General features: G+C 38.3%; 1 protein-coding gene across 7 annotated transcripts in view; it reads right to left on the bottom strand.

Moving 5' to 3' along the window:
• Positions 1-19,028, bottom strand: part of PPHLN1 (periphilin 1) — a 159,581-nt gene that overhangs the window by 100,727 nt on the left and 39,826 nt on the right. For all 7 annotated transcript variants that reach the window (XR_007456643.1, XM_049625314.1, XM_049625308.1 and 4 more), the window contains one exon: positions 1,743-1,954. Coding sequence is in view for 6 of the 7 variants with exons in the window: in XM_049625314.1 (XP_049481271.1) it covers positions 1,743-1,954 (212 nt within the window). In the remaining variant the exon portion in view is untranslated. The remainder of the gene's footprint in view (positions 1-1,742; positions 1,955-19,028) is intronic.

Below are 19,028 nucleotides of genomic sequence, written 5' to 3'. Positions count from 1 at the left end.
TTACAATGTTTGTTATAAATCCTTCAAATGACATTCTTACCTCCTGTATGACCATTCATATACATGTATCCAAAAATATATTTTTTTGGAAGCCCCACTCTACTTAGCTCTGAAATCAGTAAAAAATTGATAAATTTTCATTAAATAAAGGAATCCAGCAACAGCTACAATGGAGACAATCTAATGATTTGAAGTAACCTTCTCTCAGTCCGAACATGTAGGAAGCAAATGCTGTTAAACTAAAACTCTTATACTTTGGAAGAACATTTAATAGGAAGGAAGTTAAAAAGTAAAGAAAAAGAGAGGTGCCTGGGTGGCTCAGTAGGTTGAGCATCCAACTCTTGATTTCAGCTCAGGTCATGATCTCACAGTTTGTGGGTTTGAGCCCATCAGGCTCCATGCTGATAGTAGGGAGCCTGCTTGGGATTCTCTCTCTCTCTCCCTCTCTCTCTACCCCTTCCCTGCTCATTCTCTCTCTCTCAAAAAATAAACAAATGAAACTTAAAAAAAAGGTAAAGAAAAAGAAATATCCTTGACTTTTCTGGTGTCTGTATCTTGGCTTGTAATTCTCCCCACCTAGAAGATACTTTTACTTGTAGAAATCTCAAATAAAAGATGAGCCCAAATGTCATTTCCTCCATGATGTGTTCTTCTAACCCCCAGAGTGAGAATCTCTCTCACCTTGACCTGCTCATGCCAGGTTAACTCATTTATGACATATCAATTCTTATATCAAAGTTGTATTTTAAGGGTGTCTGGGTGGCTCAGTTGGTTATGTTCAACTCTTGATTTCGGCTCAGGTCATGATCTCACAGTTTGTGGGTTTGAGCCCTGCGTTGGCCTCCACACTGACAGTACAGAGCTTCTTGGGATTCTCTTTCTCCCTTTCTCTCTGCCCCACCCCCCACTCATGCACTCTGTCTCTCAAAGAAATAAAAAATTAAAAAAAATTATCTTGTCTCTGTTATATTTACATATTGATAAAATTGTTGTTAGTTAAGGGGAAAATACCTAAATACATTCCAGTCCCTGGTGACAGGGATATCCTTCTATCTAACACAGTGCCTTGCATTTAGCAGGCAGGAGGAAGTGTTTGTAAATGAGTTCAATTGTAGGCAGTGGAGTCCAGAAAGATAAAACAGATTATCTAAAAAAGTTGCTTCATTTATTTATTCCAATACATACTGAGCAACTCAGCCAGAATGACATGCTATGATTGCACAGAATGCCATGCATGTCTAGGTACTCCAAATAAAACAAACAAACAAATAAATTGGAGGTTGGAAAAAAAAAAAAATGAACCTAAGGTAGGATTTAGCTCTAACATCTATAAATAAGGCTACACCTTGTATTTAGGAGAAACCACTGAGATTTTTCATGAAAAATATACTAATCAGATATATAGAGATAGATGTCTTCTACTGACAGAAGACTGAAGAGAATGGACTAACACAGGAACTAGCAGAAAATATAAGAGTGTATAACTTTCCAACATGATTACAAACACATATCTTCTGTGTTGAAGAATGAGAAATAAAATGTCAATGTGGACCACAACTTGAAACGGTTCCAAAAAAATCTGTGTGGTATTTATTATACTATTCTTTCAACTTTTCTAGAAGTTTCAAAATTTTCAAAATAAAAGGCTAAAAAAATTTCTCTCTTAGCAATACCTATAAGGCATTCTGAATCAATACTTCCTCATTAGTGGAGATTGTAAAAGAAGTCTTAAAAATACATACTTCTATGTTGAGATTGATGGAAAGAGTACGTTTTGCTTCTTTCTGGAGAGTAGCTTCTACTACTGACGCTGGAGCCAGACCTGCTGTGTGGAGAATCCTTTCGACCTACAGGCGATTCTCTGAAAAAAGGAGGGTCTCTTTTATGAGGAGATCGGTCTCTTGCATAATGGGAAGGGTAGAAACTTTTTCTTCTAAAGCCGTCTCTCATGTCCCTTTGGGGAAAGAAAAAGCGAATTATATCCTGTAAGTTATATATACACAATACAAATGGCAAAAGCTCTGATTACAAGCTGCTCTTTACTGTAATCTTGGTTCCCCACTCCCCCCCTTTTTTTAATCACCACCAAACTTCTAATGTCAGTCCACAAAATGAAATTTTATTGGTGAAATGTGATTTAGAATGCTACATTTCTTCAGTTTGGGGTAGAACCAGGTAGTTAAGGGCAAAAGTTACTTTATTCTAAGCAAACAGAAATTTTAAACTGTGAAAAACACAGTCCTATAGTCTCTACTTCCATTTGCCATTAGCAATATTCCACAGAGCTACCACATTCTCAGTGACATCTAGAGAATGCCAGAGATTTCCCAAGTGAGACATTTAATAGACTATGATCCTCTTCTATAGTCTATACTACTGGTTTTTTAATTGCTATGATTTTGCTTCCCTCGTGCCAGTTGGCAATGTGTACAGACATTTTTGTTGTCACAGCTGGAGAGGAGGGGTTGCCACTTGTGAGTAGGGACCAGAGATGCTCTAAAATCCTACAATGCCCAGGACAGGTCTCGTATGTACATACACACACACACACACACACACACACACACACACACACACACACAACAAAAACAAACTATCTGACCCATAATGTTAGTAATACCAAGGTTGAGAAACCCTGGTATATACCTATTAAGTCCTTGTTCTCTTGAGTTTGCATCCTTAGTGTACAGATTGTTGCTTACCTCTAAACAACAGCTTATAATAACTCACCTCTACTTTTACAAATTGAATTTCCTTATTAAGCAATATAATCAATTCAAAGCAGAAATTAAGTCTGAGTTTTAAAACTTTAGAAAACAAAACCAACTTTAAAATATCAAAGCAAACCAAAATTACTAAAACTATCAAGACCTGGGCCTCTATTTAAAGGAACACCCAGAGTCAAACAGGTTTGAATTGAAGATTTAGCAAGTATACTTCCATATTAAAATTAAGGAACACTGCATTTCAGACAGAAGAATGCTGAGAGATAAGCCACTGGCCTGTAATCTCAAATGCTCAGAAAATAATTTCAGGGGGTGCCTGGGTGGCTCAGTCAGTTAAGTGTCCAACTTTTGATTTCAGCTCAGGTCATGATCTTACGGGTTTTGAGATCAAGCTCCACATCACTGTCAGTGTGGATCCTGCTTGGTATTATCTCTCTCTCCTCTCTCTGCTCTTCCCCCTGCTTGTACACACACACTCTCTCTCACTCTCTCTCTCTCAAAATAAACAAACATACACTTAAAAAAAAAGAAAATAATTTCAGTATATTGATCAGCAGTCTCTAATATATAAGTTGTCATTGGCAGATTAATACCCAATACATATTGTCCTTACAGGTACAATTGAGTTTCCTGGACCAAAGTAGAAAATAACTAAAACTCATTCATGATAAATGAACTGACAAAATACTACTGCCAAAATAAAGAATTCAAGAAATTCTAATACATTCAAGTTGCATTACCAAAACAACAGGAGCCATATCAACATCACTGAGAACCAAGTGACTATATAAGCATTACCCACATCTTAGGAACTATACTAGGTGCTGGGGACCCAATGGTGAACCAAATGCATGCAGTCCTTCCCTCATCATGGAACTCTCAGGCTAGGAGAGGCTGATATTAAACAAATAAACATAGGGGGCAGGGCACCTGTGTGGCTCAGTTGCTAAGCACTGATCTCAGTGTTGTGAGTTCAAGCCCCATGCTGGGTGTGAAGCCTACTTAAAAAAATAAACAAATAGGAGTGACTGGGTGGCTCAGTTGGTTAAGCATCTGACTTCGGCTCAGGCATAATCTCACAGTTCCTGATTTTGAGCCTGGTGTCAGGCTCTGTGCTGACAGCTTAGAGCCTAGAGCCTAATTCGGATTCTGTGTCTCCCTCTCTCTCTGTCTGTCCCCTGTTCACACTCTGTCTTCGCTCTCAAAAAAATAAATAAAAACATTTTTAAAAATTTAAAAATAAATAAATAAAACATGTGAATGCAGTCAAGAGTATAGGCAGGGAGACTAATTAGGAGCTTAGGCAGACAAAAGACAGTGGTAGCTTAGATAAGGTCAGAACAGGGGACTACTTTAACACACACAAGAATGTATCTTTGTAGACTCAATAGAACATGGTGAATGTCTGACTAATGAGAGTAAGAGATGGGGGTTGGCAAGATGACTCCCAGAATCCTGGCATGATGGATTACTGAAATGAAAAAAACAGATTTGAGAAACTGGGGTGGGGTAGGAGATCCACATTTAGCCTTGAATATTTTAAGCTTGAGATGCTCATGTAACATCTTAGTAGGCAGTTGCCTACCAATGACATACCAATGTCAAGATTAGAAGAACCTTTTTGCCTATAACTATAAATTTTTCTATAAATAGATTATTATGTAATTTTTTCTATTTAAAGCCTTGGGTAGGACCTAGAATCTAGGACTAGATTAAGGGAACACTTAGGACTAGGAAATTACTACATTGGGAGAGAAATGGGCTATCTGAGAATGAAACAGAATAGCCACAGAAACATGAGGGAAACTGGTAAGTTACTAGGGAAGCCAAGGAAAGCCTACTCCGAGGAGGAGAATAAAGGTTTCCTACACTGAAATTAGAGTTCTTATTGATAACTTATCTAGGGTGTGAAGATACAGGCTCATATGCAGAGGAAAGAGTGCCTACTTTTCTCCAGCAGGAGGCAGGGTAAGGGAGTAGGCAAAAGGCTGAACTACAGTTTCCTAATCCTGACACCAGATGGCGGTAAAATCACAACAGCATAGTTCAGAACCACCAGCGTGGCCTGGGGTGACTGAATATGCTTGGGGTAAGTACATGTTAGATTTTTAATATCTCAGAGCAAAGTCTCACCTCCCCTTCACATCAAGCTCTCATATTTCCCATCATATTTAGCAAAAACCTCACAACAGTCATTATCTACTGTAAGTATCCTCTTTGACAAAGTGATAATGCTAGCCAAGTCCTTTATTCATGTTATTTTGTATGTATATACATTTTTTCATATTTCTATCTCTTTTATCTCTATATCCCAGTATATGTAAAGCACTATGGGGAATTACCCTGGTTCTAAAGAAGCTTAGTATGTTATGGGGGGTGGGGGGTGGGGAATAAATGTTCCAGAACTGGTATTGTAATTCAGAAGAGAAATGTATATTACATGGAAAACTCATCTGGAGGATCTTTAAGGAACGATGAACACTGCTGAACAGAAATATAATCAAGCCACAGGTGTAATAGCTATATTTAAAAAGAGAAACAGGTAAAACTAATTTTAGCAATATTTTTATTTAAGCCAGTATATCTAAAATATTATTTTTTTTATTTTTTATTTTTTTTAACGTTTATTTATTTTTGAGATGGAGAGAGACAGAGCATGAACAGGGGAGGGGCAGAGAGAGAGGGAGACACAGAATTTGAAACAGGCCCCAGGCTCTGAGCTGTCAGCACAGAGCCTGACGCGGGGCTCGAACTCACGGAGTGTGAGATCATGACCTGAGCTGAAGTCAGACGCTTAACCGACCAAGCCACCCAGGCGCCCCCTTTTTTTTTTTTTTTTTTTTAACCTTTATTTATTTTTGAGACAGAGAGAAAGAGCATGAATGGGGGAGGGTCAGAGAGAGAGGGAGACACAGAATCTGAAACAGGCTCCAGGCTCTGAGCAGTCAGCACAGAGCCCGTCGCGGGGCTCGAACTCACATACCACGAGATCGTGACCTGAGCCAAAGTCGGACGCTTAACCGACTGAGCCACCCTGGCGCCCCTATACCCCAATGTTTTTAGCAGCACTTTCAACAGTAGCCAAATTATGGAAAGAGCCTAAATGTCCATCGAACTGACAAATGGATAAAGAAGATGTGGTTTATATATACAATGGAATACTACCTGGCAATGAGAAAGAATGAAATCTGGCCATTTGTAGCAACGTGGATGGAACTGGAGAGTGTTATGCTAAGTGAAATAAGTCAGGCAGAGAAAGACAGATACCATATATTTTCATTCATATGTGGATTCTGAGAAACTCAAGAGAGGACCAGGGGGGAGGGGGAGGGGGAAAAATAGTTACAAACAGAGAGGGAGGGAGGCAAACCACAGAGACTCTTAAATACAGAGAACAAACTGAGGGTGGATGGGGGGTGGGGTGGGGAAGAGGAAAAAATGGATGATGGGCATTGAGGAGGGCACCAGTTGGGATGAGCACTGGATGTTGTATGGAAACCAATTTGACAATAAATTTCATAAGAAAAAAATCAATATAAAAAAAAGAAGAAAAGAAATCAAGATATATATACTAAAGGAGTTAAGCCACTAGTTTTCTTCCAAAAGTTTGGCAGAGGAAGGAAAAGAGAAATAGAACAATATTTTGAAGGAAAGGGATTATTTGATCATATCTTGAGGGTGAAGGAAAAGGTCAATTTACTGTAAGAGAAACTTTTAAACTAAGATGCAAAATATTAACTGATAAAGAGCCAAAAATCAACAGGAGAACATGAGACAAAGGAACAAGGTAAAAGAGAATGGCACTGAAGGAAAAAAGAACATGAAAAGGGTAAAGAGAAAAATGTTCATTTCAAGAAGAGAAAACATGAGAAATCCCTCTTTAGAAGGCATTTACCTGAGTAAAGAATCATAGAAATCATCAATAGAAAGTAAAGAAATCAAGAATGTGAATGGAAACTTGAGGCAGAGTAGAAGAGGGCGGGGTAAGTATGAATTAGAGCAGTGTTCCTGAAAATGCAGGTTCAAAGACCTGGCTCAATATTACCTAGGAAAGTGACAGAAATGCAAATTAAGGGGCATCAAACCACACCTACCGAATCAGAATCTCTGAGGGCATGACCCAGTATATTTGGGCTTTACCAAGGCTCCGCAGCTGATCCCGATGCACATAAACCTCATAAAGACTGAATTACAGAACTTCACTAACATATATAAGCACGTTACTCCTAAGTCGAAAGCAGAAATTCAGAGCTCATGATAAAGGCAGAACAAGTTCCAGTGATGACTGTAGCATCAGACCATACCTGTGGATACCTAAAGATAAGAGTTGAAAAACGAAAGAAAGAACTGCTATTAAAATTATCATCAAATCAGGAAGGAGAGGGACAGAGAAGACTGTGAGCCAGAAATTATAATCATCAAGGAGGAAAAAATGGGGTCCTGGAAATTACCAAAGAGTACAAAGGTGGGAAGAATGTGGAATAAATGGGGACATTCCAAGATGACATTGGAACAGTGGCTTGTCGGAGGTAATAAGAAGTATGCCAGAACTCAACTCATGAATCAAGGAATTAGGAGGCAAGTGGGTTGTGACAGAAGTTAGGTTCTGGTTATAGCAAAGGGATGGAAAGAATGATAGAAAATATATCCACTCTATTTTGAAATGAAAAGACAAAGTCTTTGCCCCAAGCTTATATTCTAATGGAGAAAACAGCCTATAAATATAAAACATTTCTGAGTGACTCAATATAAAGTGGATGTGAGGCAGGCTCTTTTAGTTAAAATGGTCAGGGAGGACCATTCTGAGAAGGTGATATGTGAGCAGAGATATAATAAAAGAAATGGAACCTCACAAAGAACAAGTTGTGAAAAGATGTGATTTATGTTTATAGTGATCAGACTAACTGCTCTGTAAAAGCATCATATGTTGATGTGAAGGGCATAATGATGAGTCAGAGGGTTTTCTGAGAGTTTACAGAATTATAGAGCACCAAAGTTTCAAATACTAGCCTTACCTACAGGGATTTACAGAAGCATCACCTAGTAGAGAAAAGGGGTTAAGGCATATTAAAGCCTTCGTGAACTAGCCGTCCAAGTACTGAAAGACCCTTCCAAAGTCATTATTATCTTTATGACATTAAGCAAGTTACTTAACTCTTCATGCCTTAATTTCCTCATCTATAAAAGTAGGGATAGTATTACCTAACTCACAGAGTTGTTACAAGGAGTAAATGAGATAACATATGTAAAGTGCTTAGAAAAGAGCCTGATACATAGCACGCAACAGATGTTAGCCATTTCTCTCTTTTTTTTTAATGTTTATCTTCAGAGAGAGAGAGAGAGAGAGAGAGAGCGAGCATGCAGTGGGGGGGGGCAAGGGGGGGGGGGGGGTAGACAGAGGATCCAAAGCAGGCTCCTACACTGACAGCAATAAGCCTGATGAGGGGATGAGGGGATTGAACTCACGAGCTGTGCGATCTTGACCTGAGCAGAAGTCAGACGCTCAACCAACCGAGCTACCCATGCACCCCAGATGTTAGCTATTTCTGACAGTATTTCCATCAAATCAATAAAGGTTTGCAACAAAAAATAGCTAAATGTGCCAGTATAACTGCTTGATAGCTTTATCCTTCAGAAAAGCAAAACTATGGAATCTTCCATATTAGGAGTTTGAAACCTACTCATAATAATAAAACCTCTGGAACACTTCAACTTGATTTCCCAAGGAATTTCCTTTACAGAGGATGAATTGTAGATAATTCAATGTCAAGAACTTCAGTTATGGAATTCAGAGAGTACACACAGATGAAGCACATATAAAATAAAAAGTAGGCAAAAAGACCACTCACTAAACTGGGGGGGGGGGGGGGGCAAGGGGTCAACAAAAATTTGCTGTAAAGAGCCAAAGACTTTGTGGGCTATATGGTCTCCATCCACAACTCTTCAACATTCTACTGTAGCACAACAATAGCCATAAACAATATGTAAACAAACGTGCCTGGCTGTGTTCCAATAAAATTTACCAAAAAAGACAGTTGGTCGGATTTGGCCCATGGGCTGTAGTTTGCTGATCCCTGACCTCAACAATTACATACCTCCTGACTGTTTTCAAACAAAGAATAAAGAGGTTACTTACAGCTTCATATTCCTCACAGAATACAAAGAAATGTATTGGGATTTTTTTTGACCCCAGCCCTTGCTAGTATCTTAAAATTTTGCACTTTAGAAGTTATATTTTGGAAAGCAATTACACCATGATAGAAGAATATGTTTTAGCTGACTTACACCTTCTTTTTTACCAGAGACCTGACTTCATAATAAAAAGCCCTTCTCAAAATATGTTCCAAAAAATACTAACCCACGAGATGTTGGTGTTTTTGATCTCACCACAAAATCCAAAGAGGGGTTCTATGGGTAAATAACTTTGGGAAACACTAAGTTTAATAAAATTAAACATATTTATTTACAGTGGTACTTCTCAGAACATACCGTACAGGCAGATACAGATTCAAAAGTTAGTTCTTCTGCTTATACATGGCCTTTTGCCCTTAATTTACTTAAACCTCTCTGAGCTTCATTTTCCTTACTTCTCTGAACACAGCAACTTTGCAATGAATGGTATCTATTATTATAGTTTTAGGTTTTCGTCGTTCTGTTGCAGTGATCTCATTTTTAACCTTCCCCAAACACATGGATCCTCAAGTTTTAAAACATTTTACCTTAACTCTGAGACAATTTAGGGAGAAGAACGATTGATTCCCTTCTTGTAACACATATCATGATAAATTCAGGCTGGTTAAAAAGCTAAATGTTTGCAAGGAAGGGACAGAAGAGAAAGACCTCTCATGAGAAAAAATACTAATTATAAGTCTATAGGAAACAAATCATTCTGTATCAAAATAGCAGGTTTTAAATTACATGCTAAAAAGGGCTCTAAAGCTGGGGCACCTGGGTGGCTCAGTTGGTTAAGCATCCGACTTTGGCTCAGGTCATGATTTCAAGGTTCATGGGTTCAAGCCCTGTGTCGGGCTCTGTGCTGACAGCTCAGAGCCTGGAACCTGCTTCAGATTCTGTATCTCCCTCTCTCATCCCCTCCCCCACTTGTGCTCTCTCTCAAAAAAATAAACATTTATTTATTTATTTATAATTAATGTTTATTTTTTGAGACAGAGAGACAGAGCATGAACGGGGGAGGGTCAGAGAGAGGAGACACAGAATCCGAAGGAGGCTCCAGGCTCTGAACTGTCAGCACAGAGCCCAACAAGGGGCTCAAACTCATGGACCATGAGATCATGATCTGAGCCGAAGTTGGATGCTTAACCCACTGAGCCACCCAGGTGCCCCATCAAAAAAAAAAAAAAAAAAAAAAAAAAAAAAATTTTTTTAAATGTTCAAAAGGGGGCTCTAAAGTTAAAAATTATGATTAGATTTAAAGCAAATTTCCAATGAAGAGGGAAAATCCCAACACCAATGGCAAAGTCTTAAATATTAATGTTTCAGAATTTAATGCATGCCAACAAAACCACTCAATAAGATGGACATACCAATAAAAATGGTGAAGGATATGAAGACAATTCAATGGAAAACAAACAAAACCAGGTATCACATCACTAAGTAAGTATTTAAGATAACCTGTTAAGTTTTCCTAATCAAACAGGCAGATGATCCCATCCAGCAGTGAAAATAAGGGTAAACAGACACATAAGCTTCCTCATGAATAATTAACAATTTGGGTTGGGCTGGAAATTGCTAGGATTCAATGGCCTTAAAAACAGAAAATACTACTCTAACAAAAAAACTTCACATTAAAGGAACTCTCACAGATACTTCATGACAATGAAAATGCAAAGGATAAAATGTTGGAAACTGATCCAAACTAAGAATGGAGTATGATAATTCACCAAGGCATAGAAAAGACACTTGCTCCATATCTTAAGTTACACAATGAGAATTGTTCAATGTTAAGCTTTTACAAATAAATAAAACTCTTTAACTGTCAATGTTCCCAATGTTTTAAATTACAGTGTACTAAGTGAATATTAGCTTACCACTTTTTTCATTTCTCTAAGCCATCTCTAATTGACAGGAGAGGTTAATTTAACATTTTGACAAATTTTAAGTCACAACACTGGTAATTTTTCCCATTTACTATTAAGATTGATTTAAGTCAGCAAGAAAGAATATCCAGTGGAATTAAGACAGTCTTTTCAGCAAGTGGTGTTGGGAAAACTAGACACCAACATGCAGAAAAATGAACCTGGACCACTTTCTTACACCATACACAAAAATTAACTCAAAATGGATCAAAGACCTAAACGTAAGACAAGAAGTCATTCAAAATCCTCGAGGAGAAAGCAGGCAAACACCTCTTTGACCTCAGCTGCAGCAACTTCTTACTCAACATGTCTCCAAAGGCAAGGGAAACAAAAGCAAAAATGAACTACTGGGACCTCATCAAAAGAAAACACTTCTGCACGGCAAAGGAAACAATCAGCAAAACTAAAAGACAACTGATGGAATGGGAGAAGATATTTGCAAATGACCTATCAGATAAAGGGTTATTATCCAAAATCTATAAAGAACTTATCAAACTCAACACCCAATAAACAAATAATCCAGTGGAAAAAAATGGGCAAAAGACATGAATAGACATTTTTCCAAAGAAGACATCCAGATGGCTAACAGACACATGAAAAACTGCTCAACATCACTCATCATCGGGGAAATACAAGTCAAAACCACAATGAGATACCACCTCACACTGGTTAGAGTGGCTAACATTAACAACTCAGGCAACAACAGATGTTGACGAGGATGCAGAGAAAGAGGATCTCTTTTGCACTGTGGGTGGGAATGCAAACTGGTGCAGCCACTCTGGAAAACAGTATACAGATTCCTCAAAAAGTTAAAAATAGAACTGCCCTACAACCCAGCAATTGCAATACTAGGTATTTAAGCAAAGGATACAGGTGTGCTATTTAGACGGGGCACATGCACCCCTATGTTTATAGCAGTGCTATCGACAATAGCCAAAGAATAGAAAGAGCCCAAATGTCCATGGATGGATGAATGAATGGATAAAGAAGATGTGATGTGTGTGTGTGTGTGTGTGTGTGTGTGTATATATATATATATACATACATATATATATGTTTGTGTGTGTATACATATATATATGTATACGTATATATATGTGTGTATACATATACACACACACACACACATATACATACAATGGAGTATTACTCAGCAATCAAAAAGAATGAAATCTTGCCATTTGCAACAACACAGATGGAACTAAAGTGTATTATGCTAAGCCAAATTAGCCATATGACTTCATTCATACGTGGAATTTAAGATATAAACAGATGTACATAAGGGAAGGGAAGCAAAAATATAAAAACAGGGAGGGAAACAAAACAGAAGAGACTCTTAAATACAGAGAATAAACTGAGGGTTGCTGGAGGGGCTTGGGGTGGGGCGATGGCCTAAATGGGCGAGGGGCATTAAGGAGGACTCTTGCTGGGATAAGCACAGGCTGTTATATGCAGGGGATAAATCACTGTATTCTACTCCTGAAATCATTATTGCATTATATGCTTTAACTAACTTAGATGTAAGTTAAAATAATAATAATAATAAATAAATGGAATCATACAGTAAAAAAAGAAAAAGAAAAAGAAAAAGAAAAAGAAAAAGAAAAAGAAAAAGAAAAAGAAAAAGAAAAAGAAAAAGAAAAAAGATTGCTTTAAGTTGGAATGATGACTCCCTTTGGAGAGGAAGAAGAAATTTGAGTAGGGGCATGAGAAAGCTTCTGAATGCAAGTAATATTCTATTTCTTAACCTGGATTATGGTTACAGTTAGTAACTCAGAGAGCTGTACACCCTAATCTGTGTATTTCATATTTGTTAGATGCTCTGAGTGTTTATGAAAATGTGATAAAAATATACCTTATCATTTAACATGATGTGAAAGGAATTTTTAAGAATATAAACAGAACTTTTACCTTTAAGAACAGAAATTTAAAAAAAATTTTTTTTTTTTAGAGAATGAGAGTACGCAAGTGGGACAAAGGGGAAGAGGGAGAGAGAGAATCTTAAGCAGGCTTCACTCTCAGCACAGAGCCCAACACAGGGACCATGACCTGAGCCAAAATGAAGAGTCAAACACTCAACCAACTCAGAGCCATCCAGGTGCCCCAAGAAAAGAATTTTCATTTTTAGTATTTATTTTAAGGAAAAACAAATTGTAAGACCACTTACTGTCTGAAAATCATTAATACATTTTAGGGGCGCCTGGGTGGCTCAGTCAGTTAAGCGTCTGACTTCGGCTCAGGTCATGATCTCAGTTTGTGGGTTTGGTCCCCAAGTCGGGCTCTGTGCTGACAGCTGGGAGCCTGGAGCCTCCTTCAGATTCTGTGTCTCCCTCTCTCTCTGCCCCTCCCCTGCTCACACACACACACACTCTCTCTCTCTCTCAAAAATAAATAAACATTAAAAAAAAAATTTTAAATCAGGGGCGCCTAGGTGGCTCAGTCAGTTGGGCATCTGACTTCGGCTCAGGTCATGATCTCACGGTTCATGGGTTTGAGCCCCGCGTTGGGCTCTGTGCTGAGAGCTAGGAGCCTGGAGCCTGCTTTGGATTCTGTGTCTCCCTCTCTCTCTGTCCCTCCCCCGCTCGCACTCTGCCTCTCTCCCTCAAAAATAAATAAACATTAAAAAAAAAAATATTTAAATCATTAATACATTTTAATGGTTTGTTTTGATCACCGTAGCATTCATCCACCAACATGGTGTCAAGTCATCTGCCCAGTGGACCACTGAGAAATCAGTGCAACATAAATTGGATGCTCCACCTCAGGATATTCTCTCTGCAACTTATATTATGCTGTTATTTAGTTTTGTTCTTATTTACTTTTCCTTTATTCAGAAAAATGTTACCTTAACACTGCAATTCTTAACATTTTTTCCAAATATCATGATTCTCTTTACCCAATCCACAGAAGTCAGTGAACAGATTCAAAGACAATCCTTTACAAATAAAACATTAATTATAACGAAAGGTTAAATTTAAAGATTTCTTTAACTTTATTTATTTATGAGGGGGGGATGTAAGCAGGGGAAGATGGGGAGGGGGTGGGGGAGGGAGAGGGAGAGAGAATCCCAAACAGGCTTCATACTCAAATTCACAAAATGTGAGATCATGACTTGAGCTGAGATCAGATGCTTTAACCAACCGAGCCACCCAGGCGCCTCTAAATTTAAAGATTTTTTTTTTCTTCTCAGTGTTTCCCAAATCTTGGTGCCTGCTACTAAATGCTTTCAAATGACTAATGAATAAACAAAAAAATAATTATAAATTTAAAAAATTTAAGCATTCTGTTGCCCTTGGTCTAACAGCTTATATTTCTGTGCACTCACTCAGGGTTTTAATTCTGTATCATATATTTAATAGACATTTTCTACTATAAAATTTTTGGCATACCATTGAAAAATATTTCTATTTCTCAGAGTTCAAAGCAAAGATATCATTACTTCAAGATGCACATCAATTTTTGCTACTTCAACAAAACACCACTGCCACATTCAAAAAAATACTTCTATATCCAAAAATTTGGAATTGGGTAATTCTAACTGGAATGCTAAAGAAAATCCAGGAACACTGGAGTTTTTTTTTTTTTTTCTTTAAGCAAACTGCTGAGAATCATGAGAGCTAACAATAAAGAACTTTGATATCAATATGCAAGACAAATAGGAAGCTAAGAGATCTGGACCTGTCTTTTTTGAACTACTTTACTCTTTATAGATCTGCCAATTTCAGAAGCAGCCGCTCTGAAAAATAATTTTGATGGCTTCACAGGATTAGGATATAAAAACAGTCCAGATCTTACAAAGGAAAAAGGGTTGAAAGCTCAAAGGGCTACACAATAACAGCAGGGTGAGCTGGAAATAAACTAGCCTGGCTTCATATGACCTAAATTCTGTAAGGTGACCCTGGACAGCTAATGATTCAAACCCTCTGACATACTTAGCGGTTTCTGTTTTCCTGGCCATTAGTTAAGATTTGTTAAAATTACTTCAAATGTAAAAAACCCATTTTTAACATGAAAATCTATGTATTTAAAGTTACAGAAGTAAAATGAATTTAAGCTAGACATTCTTAAAATATAGTCCTGTTTCCTGAAGAACAATATATGTATACAATTGTCACAAAGTTCTCAGAATACAAAACATGAATCTCTAGGTTATTATACGTTAACCCAAAAAAATTAAAAGGGAAAGACTGGTTGATAGAAATATCACAACTTTATTCACACGTTTTTTCTTTAACCACATGTTAGTCCCAACACTCATGATTAGCTATAAAATTCAATCAACATCAGCCAGTAAAATTTTTTTTGTGCAAGTTTCATCCTGATTTTAAGAAAGAATTTTGGTTTTTGTTTTCACAATGGCCCTAAAGCCTACTGAACAGAGTAATGGGATACTGGAAACTTGGGCACATTTTTAATGCCAATTCCATTACACAATCACAGGGTAAAAACTTTGCACTGCAAATATGATGAAGTTCCATTTACCATACAAAGAAAACTTTACCGGGGCACGTGGGTGGCTCAGTCAGTTAAGCTTCTGACTTCGGCCTGGGTCACGATCTTGCGGTTCATGGGTTCGAGCCCCACATCGTGCTCTGTGGCGACAGCTCAGAGACTGGAGCCTGCTTTGGATTCTGTGTCTCCCCCTCTCTCTGTCTGCCCCTCCCCTGCTTGCGTTCTGTCTCTCCCTCTCAAAAATAAATAAATGTTAAAAACTGTTTAAAAAAAAAAAAAGAAAACTTTACCTCAAAACTTCAAAATCATATATGGAGTTTCTAGCCATGTTGAAAATGAGGACATCAAACATATAATGGATTCAATACAGTAAATTACAAGGGAAATCAAAAGAATCTTTACATATACAACAGTACAACTGAAATGCTTACTATGAAGCCTCAAAGGGGGGAAAAAAAAGCCCACATATTTAACGGATTTTTTTTTTTTTTTGAGAGAGAACATGTATGCGTGCAAGCAGGGGAGGAGTAGAGGGACAGGGAGAGGTAATCTTAAACCCAATGCAGGGCTCAGTCTCATAAACCATGAGATCATGACCTGAGCTGAAATCGAGAGTCAGCTGCTAAACAGACTAAGCCACCCAGGCACCCCCGATTTTTAAAAAATTTTGTTTAATGTTCACTTATTTATTTTTGAGAGAGAGACAGAGAGAGAAAGAGACAGAGAGAGAAAGAGACAGAGAGAGAGACAGAGAGAGAGAGACAGAGAGAGAGAGACAGAGAGAGAGAGAGACAGAATATGAAGCAGGATCCAGGCTCCATGCTGTCAGTACATAGCCTGACATGGGGATCAAACCCACAATCTCACGAATCCCATGAGATCATGACCTGAGCCAAAGTGAGAAACTTAACCCACTGAGCCACCAGGAGCCCCGTGATTTTTTTATTACTAAAAAAGTACATAACTTGAGAGTTAAGATAGTGTCTTCAACTGTATCACTAACATTTCAGCCATAATTCTAGGCATGTACAGAAGGAAAAGTCACCAAGAGAGTGGAAGATGGGAAGAACTAATGGCCTACAAAGAACTGTTTCTCAAAATGTGTTCCTGGGACCACCTACATTATAAATACTTTGGATGCTGGCTTCAAATGTAGACTTATGAAGCTCATGATTCTCCCCTTACAAATATACACCCCCGAGGTAATTCTAGCCCCTCACACCAGTCAAACCAGACAAGTTGTGATGGACCCCTCAGTTTCCATGGGTATATTTACTGGTTAAGAGTAAAATTCAGTAAAGTAGGGGGGAGAGAAAAAAGGGGGAGAATGAAGGCAGTTTACTTCTTATTCAGGACCTACCACATACAACATGTACAATTATTCCACACAAAATACTGGCTACTTCATTTCTAGTCAACAGGAACTTTAAAAAGAATTAAGATTTCAAGAATCATTTTGAGAAAGAGGCTTGGTAACTTACACTGCAAACAAAAATAAGTGCAGACCTCAAATGTCTTCTCTTAAATGTGGAAACAAGAGTACCAGGGGCCCTGTGACTTCCCACACTACCCTTTATTGTATGTACCCCAAAATCAAACAATCTTGCAGCAGAGTTGAGAAGTTTGGTGGCCCAAGTCCAGAGCTCTTTCCACAAAACCACATCTTTATGTCAAAAGCATTCTAGGTATGAGATATGGATTGAGAGATCTCCCAGTTAGAATCTAGGCCTTAGGTATCTGTGTTATTCACAGCTGATCACATTTGATCTCTAACACCTACAATGGTGCTGACTATTATAGAGGTCAAGATATGCCTACACTGCTATAACATAAATACTGAAAAATGTAATCTTGAGTCATTACACAAAAGGAGTTCATCTGTCACAAAACAGTCTAGGGCCGGCATTCCAGAGTGAGAGATTCTGCTCCAGACAATCATCTAAGACCCCAGGCTTGACCCCTCTATTTCAACATGTGGCTTCCAAGATCACACGACTGCTGTCATTCCATTCTAGGGCCCACCTCACAAAATGTGGAAAGGTAAATGTGTGTGGAAGAGTTCTACTTATACCCATTAGAACTGGAGATAAATTAGCCACATGGCCACAACTATCAGGAAGGAAGACTGGGAAATGTAGTCCACCTATGTGCCTAAGATGTGTGGAGAAGTAGTCAAAGTCTTTCCAAGAATGATGTCTCATTTTAATGAAAGTGTGGGATTCCCAAATGAAGATGTGTCTAATAGATGGACGTAGAAATGTAGATCTCAGAAAAGAAGCCAAGGCTACAGATACAGATTTATCTATCATCAGCAGCACAGTATAGGTCAGTGTTTCTCAAACTTCAGTCTCCAGACCTACAGTATCACAATCATCCAGGGGGCTAGAGACTCAGATTCCAAGTCTCCACTTACTGAATCAGAATCTCTTAAGACAAAGCCTGGATATTTTTGTTTAAAAAAAAATTTTTTTTTGAACGTTTATTTATTTTTGACAGAGAGAGAGAGAGAGAGAGGGAGAGACAGAGCATGAGTGGGGAGAGGCAGAGAGGGAGACACAGAATCCGAAGCAGGCTCCAGGCTCTGAGCTGTCAGCACAGAGCCCGACGTGGGGCTCGAACTCACAGACTGCGAGATCATGACCAGAACCGAAGTCGGACGCCCAACCGATTGAGCCACCCAGGCACCCTGGACATTTTTATTTTTAATGACCTTCTCTGTGATTCTTATGAATCTTATGAACACAAGTTTTAAAAACATAAGCAAAGGAAATAACTGCTGCTGAGGACAAAGCTAGATGAAGTTACCATAAATGAGAGAAGGTGCCGGGAAGTCATTGTTAACATTATCCTACGGTTTGGGGACTGCTGTCACTCCACCATAAACCACCGTATTAGACAAACTGCTATTACATGCTCTTCAAATCATAGTCTCAGATTGTTGCCTTACTTAAGAGATTGCAAACTCTGGTTTTACTTAGTTGTAAACACCGAAAACTCAAGAGATTTAACGTTTAAAAATCTGATTTCTGACTTCTTTTGAAGCAGGTCACGGTGTGCTTATATTCCCAAACAGCAAAGATCAGCTTTGCTCCAATCTGACCCCCCACATTTGTTTACATTCCCTGAATGGCTTCTGTAGATACACGAGTTATTTCCACTAACAGACAGGGGCATTACTACCACAGATAAACAAATATGTTAACTGCTTTCCTCTAAGTATTACAAGTATTTTATGCTCAATAACTGTATTTGTATATACATAAATAACAAAATACAGTAATCTGAGTTGATCTTGTAAATGCTTTTACATCCTCAGCCTCTTCATAAACCAATCCCTCCAACTTCTTTAAGTGAAACCCGGTATTTGAACACAAATACCTCCTGTAAAACTCTTGAGTACTAAGTACACACTGATGACTGACTCAAGGTCCTGAGGTATATGAGACAGGATTATATTCTAAATCCTGCATCCTCCAAGAAAAGGGGGAAAGAGCCCAACAAACTACTTAAGTTTGTGCTATCCCATGATTGCCCACAATACCAACCTCCTGATAACTTTCCCACATATCCTAAACCCAATGACATAGTCTACACTGTAACATATCCTACGCACATCATGGGTGACTTTCAAAATTCATGTGGATCATCTGTGCAATGTTGTAGTAACTCTCTGACTACCTCCTACCTCCTCACAATATCTTAGCCACATGCTTGAATTCTAAACCTTGCCACTTACTTACTATCCACAAGTGCT

Source organism: Panthera uncia, chromosome B4 (genome assembly GCF_023721935.1).
Source record: "Panthera uncia isolate 11264 chromosome B4, Puncia_PCG_1.0, whole genome shotgun sequence".
Taxonomy (NCBI): domain Eukaryota; kingdom Metazoa; phylum Chordata; class Mammalia; order Carnivora; family Felidae; genus Panthera; species Panthera uncia.
The sequence above is the reverse complement of the archived record's forward strand: the minus strand, read 5'-3'. Positions and strand labels throughout refer to the sequence as shown.